General features: G+C 37.4%; 2 protein-coding genes, 1 long non-coding RNA gene and 1 pseudogene across 4 annotated transcripts; 1 reads left to right on the top strand and 3 right to left on the bottom strand.

Moving 5' to 3' along the window:
- Window positions 1-1,302: 1,302 nt before the first annotated feature.
- On the bottom strand, window positions 1,303-3,685 carry LOC147488637 (uncharacterized). Its single transcript, XM_086571324.1, has 3 exons — window positions 2,518-3,685; window positions 1,648-2,296; window positions 1,303-1,523 (listed from the first exon to the last, which is right to left on the bottom strand). The coding sequence occupies exons 1-2, from the start codon at window positions 2,800-2,802 to the stop codon at window positions 1,652-1,654; spliced, it is 930 nt and encodes a 309-aa protein (XP_086427450.1). The 5' UTR covers window positions 2,803-3,685; the 3' UTR covers window positions 1,303-1,523; window positions 1,648-1,651.
- Window positions 3,686-7,180: 3,495 nt separating this feature from the next.
- Window positions 7,181-9,894, top strand: LOC147488636 (uncharacterized; annotated as a pseudogene). Its single transcript, XR_015201334.1, has 5 exons — window positions 7,181-7,301; window positions 8,040-8,128; window positions 8,944-9,057; window positions 9,428-9,541; window positions 9,628-9,894. The product of XR_015201334.1 is annotated as an uncharacterized LOC147488636 (transcript).
- A 994-nt stretch (window positions 9,895-10,888) lies between these two features.
- LOC147488635 (uncharacterized) lies at window positions 10,889-11,830 on the bottom strand. The gene is made up of 3 exons (XR_015201335.1): window positions 11,562-11,830; window positions 11,189-11,436; window positions 10,889-11,087 (listed from the first exon to the last, which is right to left on the bottom strand). It is a non-coding gene; the product is annotated as an uncharacterized LOC147488635 (long non-coding RNA).
- Window positions 11,831-12,182: 352 nt separating this feature from the next.
- On the bottom strand, window positions 12,183-17,270 carry LOC147488634 (protein FAR1-RELATED SEQUENCE 5-like). The gene is made up of 7 exons (XM_086571383.1): window positions 17,082-17,270; window positions 13,780-16,150; window positions 13,566-13,649; window positions 13,368-13,499; window positions 12,996-13,168; window positions 12,796-12,897; window positions 12,183-12,606 (listed from the first exon to the last, which is right to left on the bottom strand). The coding sequence occupies exons 2-7, from the start codon at window positions 15,425-15,427 to the stop codon at window positions 12,379-12,381; spliced, it is 2,367 nt and encodes a 788-aa protein (XP_086427509.1). The 5' UTR covers window positions 15,428-16,150; window positions 17,082-17,270; the 3' UTR covers window positions 12,183-12,378.
- Between the last annotated feature and the right edge of the window lie 7,390 nt (window positions 17,271-24,660).

Genomic DNA, 24,660 nt, shown 5'->3' with positions numbered 1-24,660 from the left:
ATGTCCTCTTTTGCTGCACGTGAAAGTCTTTTGAGTTTGGAAGCAGCCATGAAATGAGAGTTTGAACCATCTAACTCACTCCAGGTAACTAGATACCAATAGGCCCAACACCTATATCAAAGTCATTTGATTTTTAACAACTGATAGAAAATAAGTGTTCTTCAGGAGTGTGTGTGTGTGGGCGCACTGCTTTTCCTGGCCTTTGTTGCTACTATAAAAAAAAATGCAAATATCAATCGTGATCCTTGTGTTCAATGAAATGAGAGAATGCAAATGCATATTCAATAATGCATGCTTTCAACTTGAGATATTTCTTGTCCAGTGCATAAGTTAAGGAATAAATATGCAAACTTTTACAGATTGGTAAAAAAATGCGTTAAAGAGATATCGTCTAACTGCCTATGGCATAGAAAAAAATGTAAATTTCTAAAATAAGAACTACATCTACTGATTGATGAGTTCCAATAAAAGAGAACTTACCATTGTGGTGTATAGAAAACAGTGACCACATACAACCACCTTAGTCTTTTGCAGCCATTAAATCCTCGTAACAGTCTTTTGCAGCATTATATCCATAATTCACATCGTCACAAGACAGAACCTGAAAAATGGAAACCAGACGTTCCAATGGTCAATAATTAAGATTAGCTCCGTTGCATTTACCAAATCATAATTAATGGAAAAACCTTTATAGTACGGAAATTGGTGAGTGATGTATTTCTCATTCAACTTCTGAAGACACTATGATATATTTCTCTCACCAACAATTCCATTACCTCCTGTCAAGATAGCAATGTCATCTAAGTAATGGCTCTTTCTCTCTCCAAATGCTGGAGCTTTTATAGCAACCTTCCTTGAGCCCCCGAGTTTGTTCCTAATTAGTGGAGTGAGAGCATCCTTCTCGATGCCTTCTGCAATGATCACAACTGGATACTTCTCCTTCACTGCATTATCCAGTATTATGAAGAAATATTTCAGGTGGATTACCTTTTTGTCAACCAGACTAAATCAACAACATATGCAACAAAAGATCATTTAAATGACCAAATTGAGTTGAAGGAAAACACTTGCCGCAGAATAGCAATGGAAACACAAAAATGAATAAAGAAAGAAACTTATTTGCATCCAATGTAAAACACAGTTATGACAAACTTGGAGCACTAGCACCGTATGTCTATATTTTATCCTTCCCTCGTATCAAATACCATTATTTGACCACCATCAATTTAGAACTTGATAGGATATCAACTTAGGCATAAGAAATATTAAGATTTTAACTTAAGTACATCACAATAACAACCAGATAGAAAATTCAATTTCATTGCACTAACTAACAACATCAACAAGAGAACGTTTGTCAATAGTCTAATCCAGAAAACAAAAGCATACACTTCTACTCAATAACGAAAAACATTTTCTTAATACTAATTGAAAATATCAATAAGAGAATGTTTGTCACGTCGCTGGGATGACGAACCATCCTTACTACGAGATGGCGCCTAAATAATATGTGAAATGTCTTCCTGCAGGTTTACACAAAAACCATATTAGTTCAAAATAAGTGGAAAGAAGTCATAAAGTTGGATGCGCAAAAAGTAGAATGAAAAAAGAAAATTTTAAATATCGCACAATGTAGGAGCCTCCTACCAAGTCAGTCAGAATCACTCAGAATCACATGGTCACCCAAATGATCGTCTCTGCAAGAGACAAGTGGAAATGCATCAAAGCGAGACATGAAATATGATTTCCACTCATTTGCGATTTCACAATGATGTTTTTCCCAAAACGTCGCGATCTTTGGCATTGGACAATTTGCTTCCAAATTCAACTTTAAAAAGTGGTTTGGAACACGCCCAATACCAATGACTTTATAGTCATTCTCATTGAATGCTGACTTTAACGGTAGAAAAGTGTGACAGCCTGCCATTGAGAAATACACAATCGCAATGCTATACTTTGACGCTGCAAGATACCCATGTTCAGGTAGCAACATCCATTTCTCTTCAGGAGCATCACCCTTAAAGTGTAATAGACTTCCCTCACAACGAGTCACGTTTTCATGACCGAACATCCGTATGTACTCTTCCTTACTTGCGCGCAACTCTGAAATCAGATTAACTCGTACTTTGACCCAACCCTCCTCGCCATACCCCAATGCCATGGCCAAGGCCCTAAATCCACAGTTGTCGTCACCCTTTGGATCTTCAATATCCAAAATTAAAGGTTGTAGAATGTCTGGGAAGTAATCCAGATAGCGATAGAATGAGCAATCACCCATATCCTTACCAAACTCAACCTAAAACAATAACAAATGATTATCTTCATACTTGTAACAAGTAGAATGAGTATTATGTGAATGCACTTTTTTCGTTGTTACAATGGGGGTATGTATTGTCTAAAGAATCTCTAGCACACACCGTTTCAAGGGTATAACAACATCTCATTATGCAACTATTTTTCTTTTTATTAATATAGTTTCTACTTAATCATAAAATCCTTAACATAACATGAATTTACCTTCCGTTTCGCTTTCATTGTCTCCTTCATCAGCTCAGGAGTAATAGGTAAAGCATCTTTATATCTAATAATTGGCGCAGGAGTATTCTCTAGTTCCACTAAAGCTGCTTCGAAACGTCTCATCTCAGGATCATTCTCCCATTTCTTTGCTGATATTTCCAACTTAACTCTATCCTCAATTTGGTTGGCATGGGACTCTAAACCTTTAAAACTCTCATCAAGATACGATTTCATTGCACTTAAATCTAGCTTCACGCCAACCACCTCCTTATGTAGTTTTTCCATTGGAACCTGAAAATCAAAACTAAATAAATAAACATTAATATTTGAGGCTTCAACGACATATTGATAACTTTAGTCGAGCATAACAATTGACCCTTAATATTCTTTAAACGTTCATTTTGACTCACAAACGAGACTGTGCAGTATACGAATATATGAGAACTAACATAGCAAAATTTAGAAAACAGTCAAACTTCTATTACTTCTATTACTTCTTAAGAAGAAGGTACGGGTATTATCTGAACAAAAACAAAAATTACTACTTGGGAGACATAATGAAACTAAGTAACAAAACCAAGGAACAAAAAGAAAAATAAAATGACAAACTAAAAAGTTCTAACCAACGTAGTCAAGCATGCTAATAGTCCTAGACCTATCTTAATAGACCGAATCATAATCCGAGTTAAAAGTCAACTCTGGTCAACTAATCAAAGTCAACTCTAGTCAACGGTCAAAGTCAACTCGGTCAATGAAATAAAGTCACCTACCAATAGTCAACAAGAGTCAACCAACCCAAAATCAAGGTGGTCAACCGCCCCAAACTCCTCTAACCCAAAAGCCCAAAGTCAAAGCCCAAAGTCTAAAACTAAAAATCAAAATAAAATCAAAAAAATTACAACACATAAGCCCACCCACGATTTGGCCCAAGCCCAAATCGAATTTTACTGTTCATCTCCTTCCTCACAACACCTCCACCAGCTCACTGTTCATCTCCTTCACTCATCATGAGTTGGTTCTACCCAACCCACACTAGAAATGGTTCGGCCCAAGCCCAACATACAAGGAAAACGCTGGTCATCTTCTTCCCCTCACAGAGTCATAGCGCCTCCACCACCACAGCCACCACCGGCCATCACTCGCCACCCTATTGAACCCAGCGGTTGGGAACGTAATAACCTTCTACAGATTCCCTGTACAAAAGTCCCTCCATAAATAAACCATATACGGCCTAGACCAAGTTGGAAAAACAATTAATTTTGCTCAGTATACTTGCCAGAGTGAATCTCAGTAACAGTGGATTATTTGCAAAGCCTTTACACGCAAACCGGCTTTCAGTGCTTCGGTGCTACTCATAGTGGTCGTCCCGACGTGTCAAACATTCCAGTAGTATTCAATAGACAACTCCACCAAAATAATCATTATTTACAGTACAGGGAAGAAATAAGAAAAGAAGTCCATGGAATAATCGCTTACTGCAATTGGAGCTACATTGTTAGGGATTGTTACTGCCCATGGTTGCCCAGCTTGAAAATGAAGAACTCCTTCAGCAGGTATACTAATACCCGGAAACATCAAATATGCTCCCCCAATGATAAAATGTGATACCTTGCCCCCCTTGAGCATAAGATAGAAAGACCTCTAGAAAGATATATTTGTTTTGATAAGATAGATTAGCTTGTGATTTTTTAGTTAAGTTTGGTTGTGTTTGAGGTGGTTCATGTGTCTGCATGTTTATAGTTAGAGGGTTAATATACAAACTCTGACTATTATAGTTTATAGTTTGCATGTTCATATATATGAGTTATATAGTGGTTTTTTGCTTTTTCCCTTCTGACTTAAAATTATATTTTTGTCTAGATACTTTTTAACTCAGTGCAAAAAAGTTGTTGACATGGATTTTATTTTTTGTCTAATTAACAACACCCCCGTGGTCTAATTGAAGTCATGATGCATAAGAACCGATTGCAAGAGTATGCTCAGAAATCCAAACTGCCACTTCTAACCTATACTACTGAATGCTTTGGAACTGTGCCACAATTTAGATATTCTGTTTCTGTTGATGGGGGAAATTATATGTCAGTTGAGACATTTCTACATAAGAAAGAGGCAGAACAGAATGCTACTAAAGTTGCTCTGGAATCTATATTGAAGAAGGTCAAAAACAAAGGATGTCCAATAATAGATGAGGTGTGTTGCATGTATGCGTGTGCCTTTGAGATGGTTTTTTTTCCTTTGGGTAAACAAATTATTCAACATTTCAACATTTAAAGTAAGATCAGAGTTCAACTATTCAAGGCCTTCAAGGTATCAAGGTAATGGGCCCGAGCTTGCACCGCACGCATACTATCTCAAGTTAATTCATATTATACATTGAAGATATGGTCGAATAAATTGTGGGATTATAAGATGAGATTTCCATCGATGACCATGGTTAGAGAAGTTCACTATAGGTTGGGCAATGAAGCTATATAATGATATTGACAAAGGCCACACTAATAAAGCAAGTTTTCTTTTTCATTTTTTTTATTTTTATGAAAGATGACTAAACATGGTATACATTAACTTATGCAATTTCAGTTTGAAACTTGATTAAGGTATATTTGATTTTCATTTCAAAAACAAAATCGTTTATAATTAAGGTATATATGTTTTCCTTTTGACTGAATTTGCCTAATTAGATCAAGGATTTCAACTCACCTTTTCTCCATCACTGGTGTTCAACGTCCAAAGTACATATCAAGGAATATAATCATGGATTCATGGTATTTCTAAAGTTGCTCCTAGAAGCATGCTCATATATAAGGAATCATGTAACTTGCATATTCTCTATTAAGTGGTTTCTCAGTGCCAATGCATGAACGCCAATATCAAAACACATTGAAGTAGAACCACAATTGAACTTATTAGAAGATCAATGTTTTCAAAGTGGCATCCACGATATGAATGAGGAATTGGAACAAGTCTACGTACACTCCGCTAGCTTCTGGATGAACAAATTGTTCTCAATACATATTCTCGGCCAGGAAGATTTTCTAAGGCATATTCAATTAAGGGTATCACAATGACACTAACAAGTTCAATTTAAATGTCAAAGAAAAAAAAAAGGTAATTCTGTTGTAAAAATTAAATTTACATGTATTCATTTAATTATGACTCGAGTGGCGTAGCCACGGGTTAAATTCTAGTTTAAGGACGAAATGAGTTGTGAACACTCATTGTTCATACTATACATCAACATAAACTATGAATATGAACAATGACTGTTCCTACCTATAATGATTGTTAATACCTATTTGGGGGATGGGGGGGAGGGGGGTCATAACTCAACCTGAGCTATGAATAATCATTGTTTATATGAAGACTCATTGTTTATACCTATTTTAGGTATGAATAATGAGTGTTCATACCTCAATATGAGTATGAATAATCACTCCTCATACCTTAACATAAGTTATGAGCAATCACTATTTATATTGACCATCATTATTCATATCTATTTGGGGTTATTGAGCAAACACATAAGTTGATTTTACTTCCCTCCTAAACCAAAAATTGTCAAATAAAGACGTTATTGAACCCCTAACTTAGTTATTTTTCTCTTCAACCAAGGTCGAAAATATCGTCTGATATATCAATATATCGAAATATGGGTACACGATATGGAAATAATGTATATCGATTGACTTGGATCGATATATATTAGCAATATATATGATATATTTGATATATATCGATTGACTTGTTGACTGTTTGACCGATTATATTTACTGTTGATAGATAATTCTAACATATGTCGTTATATATCAGCGATATATCATATATATAATGATATATATTAAAATTTTAACTATTTCAAAAAAGCTGGAATCTCTGAAATATCGATATAGACCGTTATATTTCGGTTTTGGGTGTGTGTGGAGCTATGTTGCACCGACGCGGACACGGACATTGACGCAGACGCGGACACAGACTAGGCGACTCGGTTATATCTCAAATCTGTAGGACGCAGACGCAGCAAAAGACGCGGAAATTAATTAATATTAATAATTTTATTTTATATAAATTGAACATTAAAAACTAAATTAAATGTATCAACATTTATAAATTCAAAACTATTAAAGATAAATAGCCACAAAATTAAGTTTAATATTTCCTAATTAAACTTTAAAAACATGTCATAAGTCTTAATAAAACAAAAATGAAAAAAAATGTAGTTTTTTAATATTATTTTGATTTGTTTTTTATTTGTTTGGGTCAAAATCCGCGTCCTGACCATGTTGACCACACCGGATCGCGTCTTGACTGCGCCCAGCTTTAGTTGACCGCGTCTTGACGACGATCCGTTGACCCGTCCGTCCATGTCCCATGTCGGCGTCCGGCGTGGACACAACAACACATGGGTTAGTGCGTCCGTGCTTTAGAGATCCACAGATATGGAAAAATTGGGCCATATGGATTTGCCCCGTTACCCACATTTCGGATGAAGTGCAATTTTCAATTTTGTTTTAGTTTATCGGAATTTTCAAAATTTCAAAACTTCAAAAAAATTCGATAATTTATTTTCGCGGCTTCCCCACACCCCACCACGTCCAAACCCACCGCACACACCCCGTCCAAACCCCACGATCACCATGTTCTCCCCTCCACTTTCGAATGGATCTCCACTGCACATTCTCTATTTCCGCTCCATTTATTACCTCCCTCCCAATTAGAGACATCAACCATCAACAGTCAACAGTTGTTCTCTGTTTCTTTTTCAGCTCGCGTGTCAACACTAAAAGGTAATATTTTCTATGTTCTATATGTTTTATGCTTTAGTTTTTCATGTTTAGTTAATGAACACCTTTTATCAATTATTCTCTGCAATTATTCTGATATTCATGCATGTAAGACCATAGCATATTACCCAAAAATGTAATCTAGTTCTGTAAGTGGTTTTTTTAGTTTGTTGTCTATGTTATAGTGACCAATTTGACAAGAGACGTTGACCATGGTAATTGGTTCATATGCTTTTGAGTTGAGTTTTATATGTTGTAGTCTCTAGTCTGGGAACTGATCTTATGTCAATGAACCCTTGGGAATTCACTGCCCTGTACAGTAATGATGTTATTGTGAATCTTGTTCCTTTCAGTTATTGATTTGAGAGAATGTGAGTAGGACTCTTGTAATTTGTTTAAAGAGAGCCTTTATTTATGTTTACATACTGTCTCACTTTTAAACAAGTCCTGAATTTACATTTGGATGGAAGGTTGTTTTCAGTAAGCATGATTTGAGACTAAAAAAGCTGACTAGAAATCAAGCAACTCAGTGCGGTGTATGTTCGTCCCTGACATAACTAATCTATTCTAAGAGTGAAAGATAGACTATGCTTAGCTCACTATTCCCGTGAAAATTTCAATAAGGTATGAAAATATAGTAACTAGTTAACTATTTTACAGTGCTAAAAATTCGCTAGATAGTATATGCAATGCTGATATTGTCCTAGGTCTAAATGTTTCTTTATTTATTTTTTCTCTTAGATTTCCAAGTTCCAATGGATCGACTAGAGGAGGAGGTGGCTGGTCTGAAGATGAATTTGTATGCAATAAAAGAGTACCTTGAACAAGATGTAAGTTTACTTTCCTCCTGATCTCCATTGAGACCATATAAAAATTTGTCTCTGATTGCTGCTCGTATGGCTAAAATGAAATAATTAGCGTCTATTTTACCTTTTGGTATCCAAGAATTAGATTTTCAACCAAATTTGCCCTTATTGTGGTTTATATGATTTGGTTAAAGTTTGGAGTAGAAAATCACGAAGTCATGAGTATAACAATATTCTAAATTATGGATAGCAGCTCCCATATACAACACAACTCATGTCACACTTTGGCACAATTATATCTACCAATAGTAAACAAAGTTCTGTGATATTACTGAGGACCTGAGGTGGTGAACACAGTTACAGACCTTCCAGCGGTATGAATAGAATTGGACAGCTTGTCAAAGAAGTGACCCTCCTACATTACAGCAAGATGGTGTCACTCACAAATTTTCTTTCTCGAACATTTTATCTTTTGTATTGTCGAGTAGTATACTTACATGCATTAAGTCTCTGAGTTTAGATTACCAACAGAAAAAAAGTGTCTGAGCTTAGGAGTAAGAGGAATGTTCACCTTCATCCATTGGACCAAAAACTCACTAGCTACCTAACAGAAAAATGAAACTCAGACTTGAAGTGTTGGCTTCACATTGAAATTTTGAATTTCCTTGAAAGTGACCTCCTCCCCCAACATCAAAAGAAGATCGACTCTACTACGATCCATAACTATATTTCTATCAATTACCTTTGTCGTCTCTCATATCTTTAGCATTTTATGTTTATTGCAAATGGAAATGTGAAGTAGTACTATATATTCCCTAATGTAAGTCATGCCGCAACAGGTCCAAAGATTGAGAGAAGAGCTGCAGAAAGAGAGAGAGCTTCACAGTGTCTTGGAGAATGTTGTTCAGCATACTGCCGTAACAGTATCTACTCTATCATGCCTGCCACACAATGTATACTTATTTTGTCGTCCTTTTTTTAATTTTCTTTTTCTCATTTACGTTCTTTTGCTGATGAAAGTTTGTTCTGCTAAAGTATATGGCTATGGCATACTACCGGTAATGGAACAATATGTCTCTAATCCATATGATATATAAATAGTATAGTCATTGCTAGAATTTGACAACAATAGTTTAGGTGGTTGACTCTGAACTTGGAAACTCTTCTTCAGAAGATTATCCAAAACTGCATACTCCTTGTGTATTGCAAAACATCTTTTGGAAACCTGCACAATCTAATACACTCCATGTTTGCTCCCCTGATGGTACAAAAATCTGTGGTAATTATCTTTCTTTGGAATGTAACTATTAGTTTGCTCCCCAGATGGTACAAAATCTGTGGCAATTATCTATTACCAAGCGTGTTTTGGGTATGGAAGGTGACTGTGCCTCTTTTCTTGTTGACCCGGCTCATAGTGAACATACCAAGTCTCTTGTGGTAATAAAATGAGTAATGTCCTATTTTATTTTACGTTTTTTTTAATGGACAAGTGTAGTTTGATGTTGAGGTTGCATGGTTCATAGGTACCAAAGGGACATGTATGGGTGCAAGGGGATAATGTACGTATATGCTTCAGTTGACTCACGTTACTTTGGGCCTGTTCCTTATGCTCTTGTACAAGGCAAAGTGATGTGCAGGGTAAGTTTCATTTATTAGCTCTTTAAGTTTTTGGTGAATGAGATTGTGAAAATGTATGAAGATTGAAGATGTGATGATATCTTATGTTTGTACACTTTTGCATGTTTTGTGGGGAGGATTTTTTGGTTTATTTATCAATGCAGTGAATAGGCTTTGAATCACAAATAAGTAAGAGATTGAGCAACGCCTCCCAGCTACTTGCTTCTGGTTCTATCCCTTACAATGGCGGCAAATGCTCAAATTTCTTGTTGCAACAGCAGAAGAATGATACTCTCGATCAGGTGAAGTGTGTCGTTCATTATTATTTTCACTAGCATATAGCTCTATTTTGAGCATTAGATCATTTTGTTTATTGATATGTTTTTATTGTGATCTTAGTTCTTTCAGGGCAGCAGCCAAGTTAGAAGGGGAAGACTTGCACCAGTATCTAGAATAGAGAAAAGTGATTTTTTAAGCATCACTAGAGGAGGAATGGCTAACTCGCGTGGCATCCAGGCAGATATACTTGACTTTCGCAGCTGACAGCACTTTCAATGACAGAGAATTCTTGGCATGATGTGGTAGGCAGGTAGACGGGTAGTAGGCTACATATAATGTCACAGATTGTCTTTCCAAACCAAAAACATAAAGTTCATTCTTGTAAAGTATGAAATTTGAATTGCACAATTTGTGTGTAAAAAGAACATAACTCAATATTATCAATGAAGTCAACCTTCCAACACTATAATCTTCAGACCCGCAATGGATATAGAAGCATGGCTGAGTACTAAATATCTTCACTGCAAAACTTGATTTTACACTGAATTGAAATGTCTACAACATCAGATTAGTACATAGTATACATAATTTAACGAATTGGCATTATTTCTTTCCTTTCCTTACGAAACACAGTTGAGGCTGATTGCGAGACATGCTGGTGAAGTCCAACATTGCATGTCCTGAAGTGCCTTAACCATAAAGCACAAAAGTCATCCTCCTCACCTACAAGAAATTTCTCTGTACATTCCATCCTGAGAATCGTGAAGATAATCCTTTGACCATATTCTCTGAATCAAGATTGACGTTCTGTCGACCTGCTGTCAGATCCTTCTCACGATCCCAAGGCTTCCAAGGGTGTTTCCCTACCCATTCTTCCTCTTTTTGCTCTTTTAAGTCTTTTTCCTTCGTTTTCTCCTGTTTGGACTTTCTTTTTCGGCGGTTAGCTGACTCTTCTTGGTGCTTCTCCACCAATGATTTAGAACTTTTGGTGATATTGTATTTGTCCACCAAATCTGCATCAGAACTAGTTCTTTTCTTTTCCTCATTGGAAGCAAGTGCTGCGGCTTCATTGTAAGCCTCTAAATAGCTGCAATACAGAAATAGATGTATTTACTAACAACTTTTAGAACATGTTAAAGTAAAGAACCACAGGATATTAACACAATCAGCACCAAGAAATGTACTTACTTCATTTTTGCTTTCTGGGTTTTGTCCTCGGGAGTATCTCTCCAAACACTAGTATCGCCTCGACCTTCTTTATTAGTACATAACTAGTAAATTCAAACTACATTTTTAAGACTGATGGTTATCATCGTGCCAAGTGGGGGTCAGCTAGATAAACAGTTGGAAGTGATGATGCTGCTTTCTGTCTTATGATGAAAGCATTGGTTCACTTTCACCTTGTAAAAGGGAGATCTATAATCTGAAAGATGATTCTAAGGGACACAAGATTTAGCAGCAAGACACACTTTAAGACAGATCGAACTCAAACAAATGAAAAATGGAAACAAGTACATAACTAGATGTATTTCCAAAGATAATAGTTCAGCCTGCAGCTTACTTGATTATTAGCCATGTCTTTTGGCCCAATCTCAATCCTTTAAGGAACACCTTTCATTTCCCACTGTGAGTATTTCCAACTAGGTGAATCCTCTTCTATATCTTTCTCAGCGCGGACACCAGCATTGCTCAATGTTTCCACAGTGGCAGAGCACACATCAAAGATGACTTGCATATCAGCATCTTCGTAAGGAACAAGAACCACAATAACTTGGATGGATGCCACTTTAGGTGGAAGAACCAAACTTTTGTCATCACCATGACTCCAATCTGTAGAAGTAAGAGAATGAAACGAGTACATTATACTACTTTCTTTGGCTGGCAGATAGCGACAAGGACTTGCCAAGCAAATTTATGTTTTTCAGATTTGTCAAATGCACATCTTGTCTCTTCATATACAAGAATGAACAGTCCTACAAACAGCTAAGTGAACAGGAGATATAAATTACTTTCAGAGTGTGATAAATGTTAGTAAGTCATATGTTGATGTATCATCATAAACTAATGGAAATATAGTGGTTCTTAAGATATTCCGTATTCTGCTTTGCATGATGGTATTTAACAATTACCAAGTTCACTTGATTCTTTCAGCTGAACTAACCGAAACAACAACACAAGAATATAAGAATAAATTTATTCGTTGAACTGACCAAAACACGAGCAAACATAGCAAATAACGTCCTAACTGAAAAAAAAATACTAGTACAACGACTACAATGCAGCAAAATTACAAGTCTTTCATTAGAGAAGTCAATGAACTTGAACCAGAATCCTTCTGCTAGCTTAGGTGAAATGGTAGCAGATCTTGTGGGTCTTATCTACCTTATAGCTCCGGAACAAATGGACAAAACTTTGCATACACCAGTAGATGTGGTGAAGGGCGCATCTTTATAGCAAGCTACTAGCTCCATGTCTGTGTGGAGATCTGCTTGCAACTTTTCAAAAACATTCAGGTTGACATAGCCATTAATAGGTTCACCTTGAAACCCAGGAAACTTTACGCGCTCCCCCACAGGAACAGAATAGGGTGGATCAACTAATTCAACCTGAAACAGATGGATGCTCATTAATAGTTTGATCGAGCAGTATCCGGTAATTATCGTGAAACCAAATGCTTTGCTGTGTTGGAAACACCATTCTTGTATTTATCTCCTTTTAGACAATTAGCACGTCACTAGAGAAAATCAGGATATCAATGTTACAAGTAATTCTATACTAGATGAAATAGTGCTTACTTTAGTATGATCATCGTTGGAAGTAGCTAAAACCATTGCATGTGACTGAATGCCCCTCATTTTCACTGGTTTTAGATTACAAAGAACGCAAACCTTCCGATTCTGCAAATGAGAAAGTGTAATGTCTCTAATTTCTGATTCATATTTTTATTTTAAATGCAATAACAATGAAAATATAATTATATCTTAAACAGACATACTTGCATTTCCTCCAGAGGGATATATTTGACAAGGCTGCTAACAACCGTCCTTGGGGTTTCTTCAGCCACATCTATTTCTTGCACATAAAGAGAATCAACATCTGGATGCTTCTTAACGTCTGTAATTATGCCAACACGTATATCAAGTGTAGTAATGGAAACTTCTGGTGCAGCTGCAAAATTTCGTTTTTGTCATACATTTGCAAAAAAGACACAAAAATGATAAAATAAACAAAAGCCATGAACATAGGAAATGCAAAAATAGTGGTGTGATCACGAGAAAAAGGAAAGTTTAAATGGTCACAACCAACTGAACGAAAAATAACAAGGAGTGGGCCAGTACAATCAAGGTTAGTAAGGAAAAACAACCACCTTGTGATTTAGGTATAGGCCATGGACACTTAGGCTTCGTATGCCCTGCTTCTTGACAGTTTCCACACCTGTTGATTCGAGATCGCCCTTTCCTTTTATCAGAATTCTCCGTAGCAACAAAACCACATGCATCTATATTAGAACAAATTTGAGAATTAATGTACTGGAAACCAAAATTGAGAAAAAGACAGTACTTACCACTCGTAGAATGTATCTCCTCTTCTTCGCTCAAATCGGCTGTTCGAGCACATTTCCCCAAATGGTTTAAGTTTATACTAGGACCTGTACATACACAGATGAAATTGCAGTTAATAAAATCAAGAATTTTTTAATACTATGAGTGCAACACATTTACAGCTAGAGTTTATGAGTATATAGATAGTAGTATTGAAAAAATTAAAGTGATGTTTACCCCCAACTTCTGGGCATGTGAGCCTTGTATGCCCTTTAACTCCACAAAGGCCACAAGTTTTCTCTGTTGTTTCATTGTGCGCTTTAAGTCTTTTCTTCTGTCGACCCTTGGGTGCTACATGGGGTGGATCCCGAATCAGATCAAAATGGGTGGTATCTCCCGAAGTATTTAATGGCTCCTGAATAGGAACTTGAGTGTTTCTTTCACCACTTAATGGGGTCTCCTTCGACATAATATAAGCAGCTAGGAAATCTTTAAATTCTCCACTAGCACCTTCAGATTCGGCAGCCCCCATACATATGCTCTTGCAAATCCCCATAAGCTCACTGTAACGCATGGCATAAGCAGCTACCCTGTGCACAATATTAGGAAGAACAACTGGAATAGCCGATTTCACATGTTGCGTCCACCTCCTTAATATGCAACTAGAGGGCATTTTGCAGACATCTTCATTTTTTAAAACAGAGATGATGTGTCTGCATGGAAAACCCCAAGATTCAAATAGACCACAAGAACATTTGGTGCTTTGATCAACAACATTGAACTGCACAATTGACTTGCGTCCCCTACTCAAATGACGACGCAAAGTGTAGGAAAGAATATTGTCACCTTGATCCCTTTTCGAATCTACAATGTACATCGCTTCCTGCTGCAATTGCTTATTAAACACATCAAAAGCCGCCCGTGTGTAGACTGATTCTGCCTGATTTGAATAGCCCATCAAGTGGGTCTCAATTACTGGCTTGGTTGTCAAAGAAATCACTTCTTCTTCATGCTCACGGTGACGAATATTTTCAAGTGCTAATTCCAATTTATTATAGAGTTCAACCATTCTCATACCGGGCTTCACGTGACGCCGTATAACAGAGTTTATGCTTTCACAACGTTGGGTGGTTCTACAACCACCAAAGAACGTGCCATGGAGATATGCCTCTGCCCACATAATCTTTTTCCTGTATATCTTCTTCACCCACTCGTAGTCATTGACTTCGTGTGCTTCTAACAAATCCTTCCATTTTTGCTCAAACACTTCTTGAGAACACTTCATAAACATAAGAGAACAAAAGTCTTTTTGAAACCCAGAGACACGGACATTGCTAATGGAATTTTTAAGAATGTGCCACGCACATAAGCGATGTTTGGCACTAGGTAAGCAAACTTTGATAGCCTTGCGAATTGCATGGTCACCATCAGTTATGACCGACATTGGTGGCTTATTGCCCATAGCTTGTAGAAAGCACTTTAAAGCCCAGATGTAAGACTCCTTTAATTCACTCGTCATAACTGCAAAACCAAAAACTATAGTTTGTCTATGGTTATTCACTCCAGCAAACACAACAACTGGCATTTTGTAATGATTTGTCCGGTATGTCGAATCAAACAATAACACATCACCAAAGCAACAATAATCTGAGCGACACGTCGAATCAGCCCAAAACAATCTAATCAACTGACCATGCACATTTACCTCGTGATCGTAGAAAAATGATGGATCAATCTTCGACTTATTCTTCATGTTGATAAGAAGTGTGCTGGCATCCCCATTTATATACTGAATTCTCCTCATTCTATCGATCCGATTATAAAGGTCTTTTCTTATATATCCAACTTTCCAAAAAGCACCAGCCTTACTCACAAAAAAATCCATCACTTGACAGGTTCTTATGCCCACATTTTTTTAGAGTTGTAGCTAATGCTGCATCCTCATTACCCACATTTCTATGTGATCGGCCAAACATTGAGCTTGGATAGGACGCAAGCGGATGAGTGTGTTCTCCAAAAAAACCACTAACAACCCACATTTTGGATTTAACATCTAAAATCACTTCAAAATGAGCAAGGCACCCACATCGAGTCTCCCTCCGTGGTTTTTTTTTGCGTGGGGTTAGGACAAAATATTTCTTATCTCTCTTACCTTCACATGAACACAGAAATCTTCGCTTATGCTCAACATCTTTATTAAATCTACGGATACCCCTACGAACACTAAATCCAACAAATTTGGCATACTCATTGTAGAAGTCATAAGCCTCGTCACTAGTTTTAAAACGCATAGAGAACATGATTGCATTCTCGTCTTCACAATCTGTACCTTCTCCATTTTCCCTTGCACCGGGTTGATTAAAAGAATTCATATCCTCTTTATCACATCCTCCTACCTCTTCTCTTTCATTTTTATCCCCTTCTTCAAAAGGTTCATCTTCTCCTTCACTTTCGCCATCCGATGTATCTATGTTTTCTAAGTTTACAATGACTGGCTCCACACAAATATCTGTTTGATGTCGAAACAATTACTTTCCTCGTCAGGGCACGCATCAAGACGAACATTTCTAACCCACTCATCATCTTCATTAAAGGTAGACATCATCACCTAATCAATGCAACAATTAAAGGAATATTATAAAATTCTATAAGTAGATACTCTCAGAACAAATTACTAATGATGCTCTGACAAGTAGACATAGATCACCTGATTTTAGAAAAATATCAATATAGTATTCATCTTTTAATATCAATGCGACTTCATCCGCGATACACCATAATTCACTATTAAAAAAAAATGTTTTGACTAGCCCATTTTTGACCAAGCATAGCTTCTAACTCGATGTCCAAATGCAATGAAACATGATTTATAAGAAAATAGACACAAATTACTATCTTTTTATGTAGTTTGTCCCGACCCAATACTAACTCTAACTATGATAAGATTGCTCAAAATCAGGGTAGCAGGGCAATCAATCGGTCAAGGGTTCTCACAATTCTAAACAAGTATGCAATATTTAAACTAAGGTCAGAATGGATGCCAAATATTTAATCTGGTTCCCTACTACTATAGACCTTCCCAATTGCAAGGAGTAAGAGAACCAAGTAAATCATATAAGAGAAGTAAACAAGAAGTCCTTGAACTCAAACTAATATAACATATGTGCCGTTTCAACTAATTTCACCAACCTCAAACCAAACATAGTTTAATAAGAGGTGGTGAACTTTACATGAAAACCATACAACAATAACTTCTAACTAATTGGTTATTTATACCAACTATCCGAATCTCAAACAACATGGGTTAGATGAATTAACTAAAGTCCAAAGCAAATGCTCAACTAGATATAATAGAAACAAACTAAATGAAGATTAAATTCATACAAAATATATTGGGTGAAAAAAATGGGCTTCTAAAATCCTAAGAAACAGAAATTAAATCGAAATAAAAAAACAATAGAGGAAGAAGATCATACCCATGCACTTGAAAAGATAAAAAATTGAAAAAAAAGAGAATGAGTGGAGTGCGGGAGAGATACCAGGAGAAACAATATGCAAATTTGAGAGAGGAGCCAAGAAGAGATGATATGAAGTCGCCTTTCTGTTCCGTTGAGAGTAGAGCGTTGAGAGTAGAGCGAAGAAGAAGTTGGCGAGTCAGTTGGAGAAAAAAACGGTGGATAATACGGAGGACAAATCTGGTACAAATGTTTTTGAGTATTTTTTATACCAGTTCCTTCGGTAAACAATTCGGTTATTTATTTATTTTTTTCTTTAAGATGGAAAAACTGAAAAACGAGTGGCAGAGATCTGTGCGCATTGAGCCCACTGAATGAAATGCGCATTGAAGAAAGCCTCAATTTCATATCATAAACAATTTCTCATTCAAACCGTCTGGAGATACAAAATTATGAAAAATCAAATGATACATAATTTTTTTTTTATCACTAGAAAAATAAAAATACAATGCATAAGGGAAATAAATGACATAGTCAATTCTAAACCAAGGAAAATAAACAACTACTAGGAATCCTCAGGGTTAGCAGAGGATGAACCAGGGTTTCTACTTCGTTGGCTACGACGAACTCCTGGCTGAGCTGACTGGTCTGGAATGTAGCCCAAAGACTCTAGCAGTTGATCTTGGAATTGCTGCTGATTTGCCATCATCATTCTTTGGAAACGGCCTTGGCAATTACGCATTTCTTGCTGGAAGTCATTTTGGGAAGTAAGCATCTCTTCCTGACGAAGAAACATCCTGCGCATGCTAGTGTTCATATGTCTCAAAGCTTCCATGGGAGTGCTGATTCGGTGCATGATATCCTCATTAAAACAGTTGGGTGGTGAAAGAGGAGGAGGAGGTACGTTATCACGCTTAATATCATCTCTAGCTACTAGGTCCCAGTGGTCCAGAACACAAGTCTCAAAAATTCCAAAATTCTCGAAAGACCTTGTTGGAATGAAAGAAGTAGCAGACTGGAATCCTAAGTTAAGCATAAGCTGAGTAACAAGTACAGCAAGAGGAGCTGACCTGTTTGACGCAGTCGTAAGAACATGGTCCAGGAAATGGACCATACAGATAGTGTTCTTATTATCCTGGAGGATCCACCGCAGGTGCAAAAATGTCTTGTTCACGTCAGACGTCTTAGAAGTTCCAATGACGTTGTAAGGCAGCCACTGAGTGACGGCTAGTTGGTTTCGTCTGAGTAAGTGCTGGTACACGCAATTCGAGCAATTATTGTACTCTCCCTCAAGACGAATGTGAGACTTTTAACGTCAGATCCTCAAGACGAATGTGAGTCTTTTAACGTCAGATCCTCAAGACAAATCCCAACCTGTGGGAGCAACAGGACGACGACGAAGTTTATCCTGCTGAGCTGGTGTCAGACAATAATATACCTTATACCAGCTCATATCGGATAGTAGATCAAGACCTGGACAGAAAGGTGTTTGACAATTCATACACCACCCCATTCTTTTCGCCTGTTGCTTTCGAGCAAAAGTACTACGACCATTACCTATTTGAGATGGGTGAGATTTACACCAAATGATGAGCTGAAGTTCGCGAGGAAGAGAATAGAAAAGGGAAGATAAGGAAGGAGTTGAAATTTTTGGTACCCATTGTTTACCAGAAGGCACGTTTGCTCGATTAACAGAAGACATTTATACTCAGTTCTGAAGTAGAGTTTTTGTGAACTAAGGTTCCGGCGCTTGCAACCACACACTCTAGGGATTTTTAGAAAAGAAAATAGAAGAGGGCCCGGTTACCCTAATGGCATACTTTCCCTATTTATATCACATGGAAAGAAGTACACCAGTGAATCTATTAGTCTGTGTAGACTGGATCTTTGAGAAGAGTCTCTTCGACATCTGGAGAGCGCAACTCATGATAATGTTTTACGCGTTGGCCATTTACTTGAAATTCGCTTTCATCATTTACGTTTTTCAAATATATAGTCCCATAAGGGGTGACAACAGAGACAATGAAAGGACCATACCATCGAGTTTTTAATTTTTCTGGAAAAATGTGTAATCTTGAGTTGTACAACAAAACATTTTGACCAACTTTGAAATCTTTTCTCAATATGTGCTTGTCATGCACTCTTTTCATGTTGGCTTTATAAGATTTCGAGAGATCATAGGCATCACTCCGAATTTCCTCGAGCTCATTTAACTGCAATTTTCTCTTTGCGCCTGCCGCATTAGTATTATAATTGAGGCTTTTGATGGCCCATAGAGCACGATACTTAAGTTCAACCGGCAGGTGACAAGGTTTTCTAAAAATGAGGCGATAAGGAGACATCCCTATAGGTGTCTTAAAAGCTGTTCTGTATGCCCACAAGGCATCAGATAATCGTAGAGACCACTCTTTTCTAGATGGATTAACAGCTATTTCCAAAATGGATTTGATCTCTCTATTAGAAACTTCTACTTGGCCACTGGTTTGAGGATGATACGGAGTTGCCACTTTGTGCGTGACTCCATATTTCTTTACTAATGATTCAAAAAATTTATTACAAAAATGTTTTCCCCCATCACTAATAATAGCTTTTGGAACACCAAATCGAGCGAAAATATTTTCTTTTACGAACAAAATGACCGTTTTATGATCATTAGCACGACATGCCAATGCCTCAATCCATTTTGACACGTAGTCAACTGCTACCAGTATGTAAAGGAAACCATGAGAATTTGGAAAGGGACCCATGAAGTCGATGCCCCATACATCAAAGATTTCCATAATTAAAATGGGATTTAAGGGCATCATATTGCGTTGAGTAATGCGTCCTAGCTGCTGGCAGCGTTGCATGCTTTGCAATGCTCATGTGCATCTCTAAACAGTGTTGGCCAATAAAATCCACATTGTAGAACCTTAGCCACTGTTTTCTTACCACTAAAATGACCACTACAAGATTGTTCATGGCAGAAGGATAACACGTCAGTGTGTTCCCAGTCTGGAATGCAACGACGGATTAGTTAGTCAGAACAATACTTGAAGAGGTAGGGATCATCCCAGAAATAAAATTTCACAGTGGATAAGAACTTTTTTCGGTCATTACGAGACTAAGATGAAAGAACTTCCTCGGTAACTAAGTAATTTACTATGTCAGCGTACCAGGGGGACGAAAAAATGGAATATAAGTGTTCATCCGGAAAGGAATCATAGATAGGTTCTGTATCAGTATTAACATCACTGATAAGTCTTGATAAATGGTCTGCAACCACATTTTTGCAACCTTTTTTATCTATAATTTCTAGAGTAAACTCTTGCAAAAGGAGAATCCATCGGATTAGCCTCTGTTTTGCATCTTTTTTCGCTAATAGGTAACGAAGCGTCACATGGTCAGTGTAGACAATTATGGAAGAACCCACTAGGTAAGGACGAAACTTATCCAAGGCATATACAATGGCGAGAAACTCTTTCTCAGTGGTTGTATAGTTACGTTGAGCTTCATTAAGGGTTTTACTCGCGTAGTAAATGATAATTGGCTTATCTTCTCGGCGTTGCCCTAGTACAGCTCCAATTTCATAGTCACTCGCATCACACATTAATTCAAAAGATTTAGACCAATCAAGTGGTTGAATTATGGGAGCAGTAGTTAAGGCGGATTTTAAAGTCTCAAAAGCTTGTTTGCAATTGAAACTGAAGTAAAAAACGACATCTTTAAGCAAGAGATTGGTTAAAGGTCGAGCAACCTTTGAGAAATCTTGAATAAATCTCCTATAGAAACCTGCGTGTCCTAAAAATGCGTGAATGTCGCGAACTGTTTTTGGTATAGGAAGTGAAGCAATTTTTTCTATCTTAGCTTTGTCGATTTCGATTCCGTCTTTTGAAACGATATGTCCTAAAACTATTCCTTTTTTAACCATGAAATGACATTTTTCCCAATTAAGAACAAGGTTTTTCTCTTCACAACGTGTAAAGACCTTTTCAAGAATTAATAGACAGCTATCGAAAGAATCTCCATATATTGAGAAGTCGTCCATGAATACTTCCATAAAACGTTTAACCATATCACTGAAAATATGAAGCATGCAGCGTTGGAAAGTACCAGGTGCATTGCAAAGGCCGAACGACATTCGTTTATATGCAAATGTACCAAAAGGACAGGTGAACGTAGTCTTTTCTTGATCAGCAGGATCTATGACTATCTGAAAATATCCTGAATAACCATCAAGAAAACAATAATACGCATGACCGGCTAACCGTTCAAGCATTTGATCGATGAAGGGTAGTGGAAAGTGATCCTTACGAGTTACTGCATTAAGTTTGCGATAGTCAATGCATATTCGCCATTTCATTGGAATACGAGCGGAGATGCATTCATCTTTATCATTGTTCTAGATTTCTTTGGAACAACGTGTACTGGACTCACCCAAATACTATCAGATATAGGGTAAATAATACCTACATCGAGTAATCTTAAAACTTCCTCCCGTACCACATTTTTCATGATTGGGTTTAGACGATGCTGCGGTTCACGCGACGTCTTAGTATTTTCTTCAAGATGTATGCGATGGGTGCATACATTAGGGTCAATGCCCTTAATGTCATCGAGGGACCATCCAATAGCAGAACGGTGTTGTTGAATGACATCTATTAAACGAGATTCTTGATCATCAGTCAATTGAGATGATATAATAATTGGATGACTACTATCTAGATCAAGATGTACGTATTTTAATTCTGAAGGAAGAGGTTTTAAGTCAGGGGCGGGTGGAGTAGGTATTAAAGATTCTTGAGAAAAATCGTCTTCCATAAAGTAAACAGATTAATGTTCCTCCAAATCGCTAGACCTCACAGTCGTAGGGTCAAATAATGGTATTGACTCTAATAATTCGTTTACTTCTTGTGTATAATCATCGTCCTCAAATTCAGAATCGCTAAAGGAAAGAAATTGGTATACTTCATCTTCAGGAAAAGTGTTTGTTAAATACTCTTGCACAATGTTATCAACCCTGTTCATCTCACCATCAATGTCAGGCTATGGAATTTGTTTCATCATCTTAAACACATTTACCTCAACCAAAAGATTTTCGAAGGACATGGTCATGGAACCATCCCTACAGTTAATAAGAGTATTAGCAGTTGCTAGGAACGGACGTCCTAAGATGATAGGAATGGAATCACATGCAACTTCAGTATTTAAAATAACAAAGTCGACAGGATAGAAAAAGTTTTGGACTTTTACAAGGACGTTTTCCACAATTCCTTTTGGATACTTAATGGAACGATCGGCTAACTATAGAGTCATGGTGGTGGGTTTCAACTCATGCATACCTAGTTGTTTAAATAAGTAATATGGAAGTAAGTTCACACTAGCTCTTAGGTCTAGTAGTGCAGTAGCCATATATTTGTCACCTAAGGTGCATGGAACCGTTGGTCTACCAGGGTCCTTGTATTTGACTATATCATTGTGTTCGGTGATTAATGGAAACTGTTCAGTGAGGAACGCTTGTTGAGGAACATTAGTTCTCCTTTTTGTGGTGCACATATCTTTTAGAAATTTTGCATGTTTTGGTAATAGCTTTAAGGCATCGAGAAAAGGTAAGTTGATTGCCAAATTCTGAAAAGTCTCTTGAATTTCAACAAAATTCTCATCAGGTTTATTCTTTGCCAAGCGTGCAGGAAACGGTGCCTTAGGGCGGAATTTGGCAAAGGGGTTCGCTTGCTTGTTTCCAAAATTCTGAGATGTTGACTTTGTTGTATTTGGTGAATCCTCCGTAGGTTCATTATTGGAAATAGATTCATTTGAACCGTCGGATTCCTTTGGTGATCATCCGCATATGTATTTGATTGTCTACGCTTTTCCGGATCGAAGAGTAGTGATTGCGTGCACCTCACCTTGGTTGGGAGTACTTGTACCGGTGCATTGGTGAGTTCAAAGACGCGGTTTTCTTCGGGCTTAGGGTTTGGAACTGCTTGTCCAGGAAACACGCCTTTCTGACTTTTTTCTTGCACCAATTGTTGAAGTGATTGTTGGATAGACGTTAAAATTTGAGATTGTTGGTTCATGTAAGCTAAGAAAGTCTCACTTGTCCTATCCATAACGAGTGGCGCAGGTTGTGCAACAGGTACTAGGTCATGATTATTGCTGAGAAGTTGTTGATTATAGTTGGGATTTGGATTGGCTGGAACAAGGCTATGGTTGGTTTGATAGCTAGCATCCAAAGTATTTTGAAATTGATTTTGACTTTGTTGGTATTGTTGATTATTGCCTTGGCGGTATGGAATAAAGTTGTTGGTTGGTCGAACAGGTGGATTAGCAAAACCTGGAGGAGCCCCTACCGCGGGGTTATTCCGCACCAAGTGAAATCTGGATCTTTGTCGCCAAGGTGCATTAGGAATGTTGATTGCACATGCCTCTTCTGATGGTTGAGAAGGGGAGACATATAACAAGGGACAATAAGCATCAGGATGGTCAGGACTGAGACAAAGAACACATGGGGATGTGTCAACGTTCATGACCTATTTTGGGAGTTGATCTTTTACTTGAACTGCAAGGGCATCTACTTTTTTAGTTAGGGATTCTATCAAATTTTTTAATTCGGGATCAGGTTTTACCTCCAAAATAGATGTAGCCTTTGTTACAGTATCCTTTGATGATCTAGACGGCTCAGTGTTACCCCAGTGTGTACCTTTTTTCGCTTGTTTTTCAAGAAAAGTATATGCTTCAGTAGCTCCTTTGTCCATGAAGCAACCGCCGTTCATTATATCAAGAGTTTCTTTTTGATGATCAGAAAGTCCATTAAAGAAGGAACGAACAAGGACGACTTTGTCTAGTTGGTGATGAGGACATTCTAAAAGAAGATCGATAAAGCGACTCCATGCTTCCGTAAAAGCGATTCATGAGGATTTTGACGAAAAGAATTGAATTTTCTCAAGCATTTCAAGAGTTTTTCTTTTGAGTGTAAAATTGAAGCATGAAAACTTGAACAAGTTTATTCCATGTGTCTATGGATTGTGGCTGTTGTCCCGCAAAACCAAATTGACACTTTTTTCGCTAAGGTGAATGGAAATAGCCGAAGCAAGAGTTGTTCCTTAGAGACAATTTGGATGGTGAAATGTTGTGGCTACTTGTTGAAGCCCTCACGAAGATGATTATGCGGTTTTTCGTGATCCAAACCATGATACACGGGTAACAAACTAAAAATGTTTGGTGGGATACAAAAATCACCGACAATGTCCTCGAAGTTTGATCACGAGGAAGAAGGTCCTTCCAGAATGCAAAGATATAGAAGTCCGACGGGGGCTTCCGGCTAGTGGAGGATTGTCGACCATAATTGCGAGAAGTTAATGGCAACGAAAAGAACTTGATGAAGGTAATTAACGTAAGAACAATTTTTAGGTGAGAACTTACGCAGTTGCTTATCGTATTTTTTTCGACGATAGGTATGTTCAAATTCTTTAGTGGAACCAGACCTTAATCTCATGCAAGCATAAAATTAGATCTAATTGACAGAAAGAACTTATTATTACTTGAATTTTATGATTCTCTTAAAGATTTTGGAGTTGAACAACGTAGGCCTAAGTTGCTTCTAATGTAGCAGTGAAGCAAGGAATACGTGTGTGTAAACCAACGGCCAGGTTACAAGAGCGATATGAGGGAGGCTTTCCGTGCA

The sequence above is a fragment of the Coptis chinensis genome, chromosome 7 (genome assembly GCF_015680905.1).
Source record: "Coptis chinensis isolate HL-2020 chromosome 7, ASM1568090v1, whole genome shotgun sequence".
Taxonomy (NCBI): Eukaryota; Viridiplantae; Streptophyta; class Magnoliopsida; order Ranunculales; family Ranunculaceae; genus Coptis; species Coptis chinensis.
Note: the sequence above shows the minus strand (reverse complement) of the source record. Positions and strands in the feature narration are given on the sequence as shown.

Coding starts and splice junctions, on each gene's coding strand:
- LOC147488637 (XM_086571324.1), bottom strand. CDS start 2,802: ATGGAAAAACTACATAAGGAGGTGGTTGGCGTGAAGCTAGATTTAAGT. Junction 2,297..2,517: donor CAATGAAAGCGAAACGGAAG/GTAAATTCATGT, acceptor TTATTGTTTTAG/GTTGAGTTTGGTAAGGATAT.
- LOC147488634 (XM_086571383.1), bottom strand. CDS start 15,427: ATGGATTTTTTTGTGAGTAAGGCTGGTGCTTTTTGGAAAGTTGGATAT. Junction 13,500..13,565: donor GGAGATACATTCTACGAGTG/GTAAGTACTGTC, acceptor GTTCTAATATAG/ATGCATGTGGTTTTGTTGCT. Junction 12,898..12,995: donor TCCCTCTGGAGGAAATGCAA/GTATGTCTGTTT, acceptor TCTCATTTGCAG/AATCGGAAGGTTTGCGTTCT.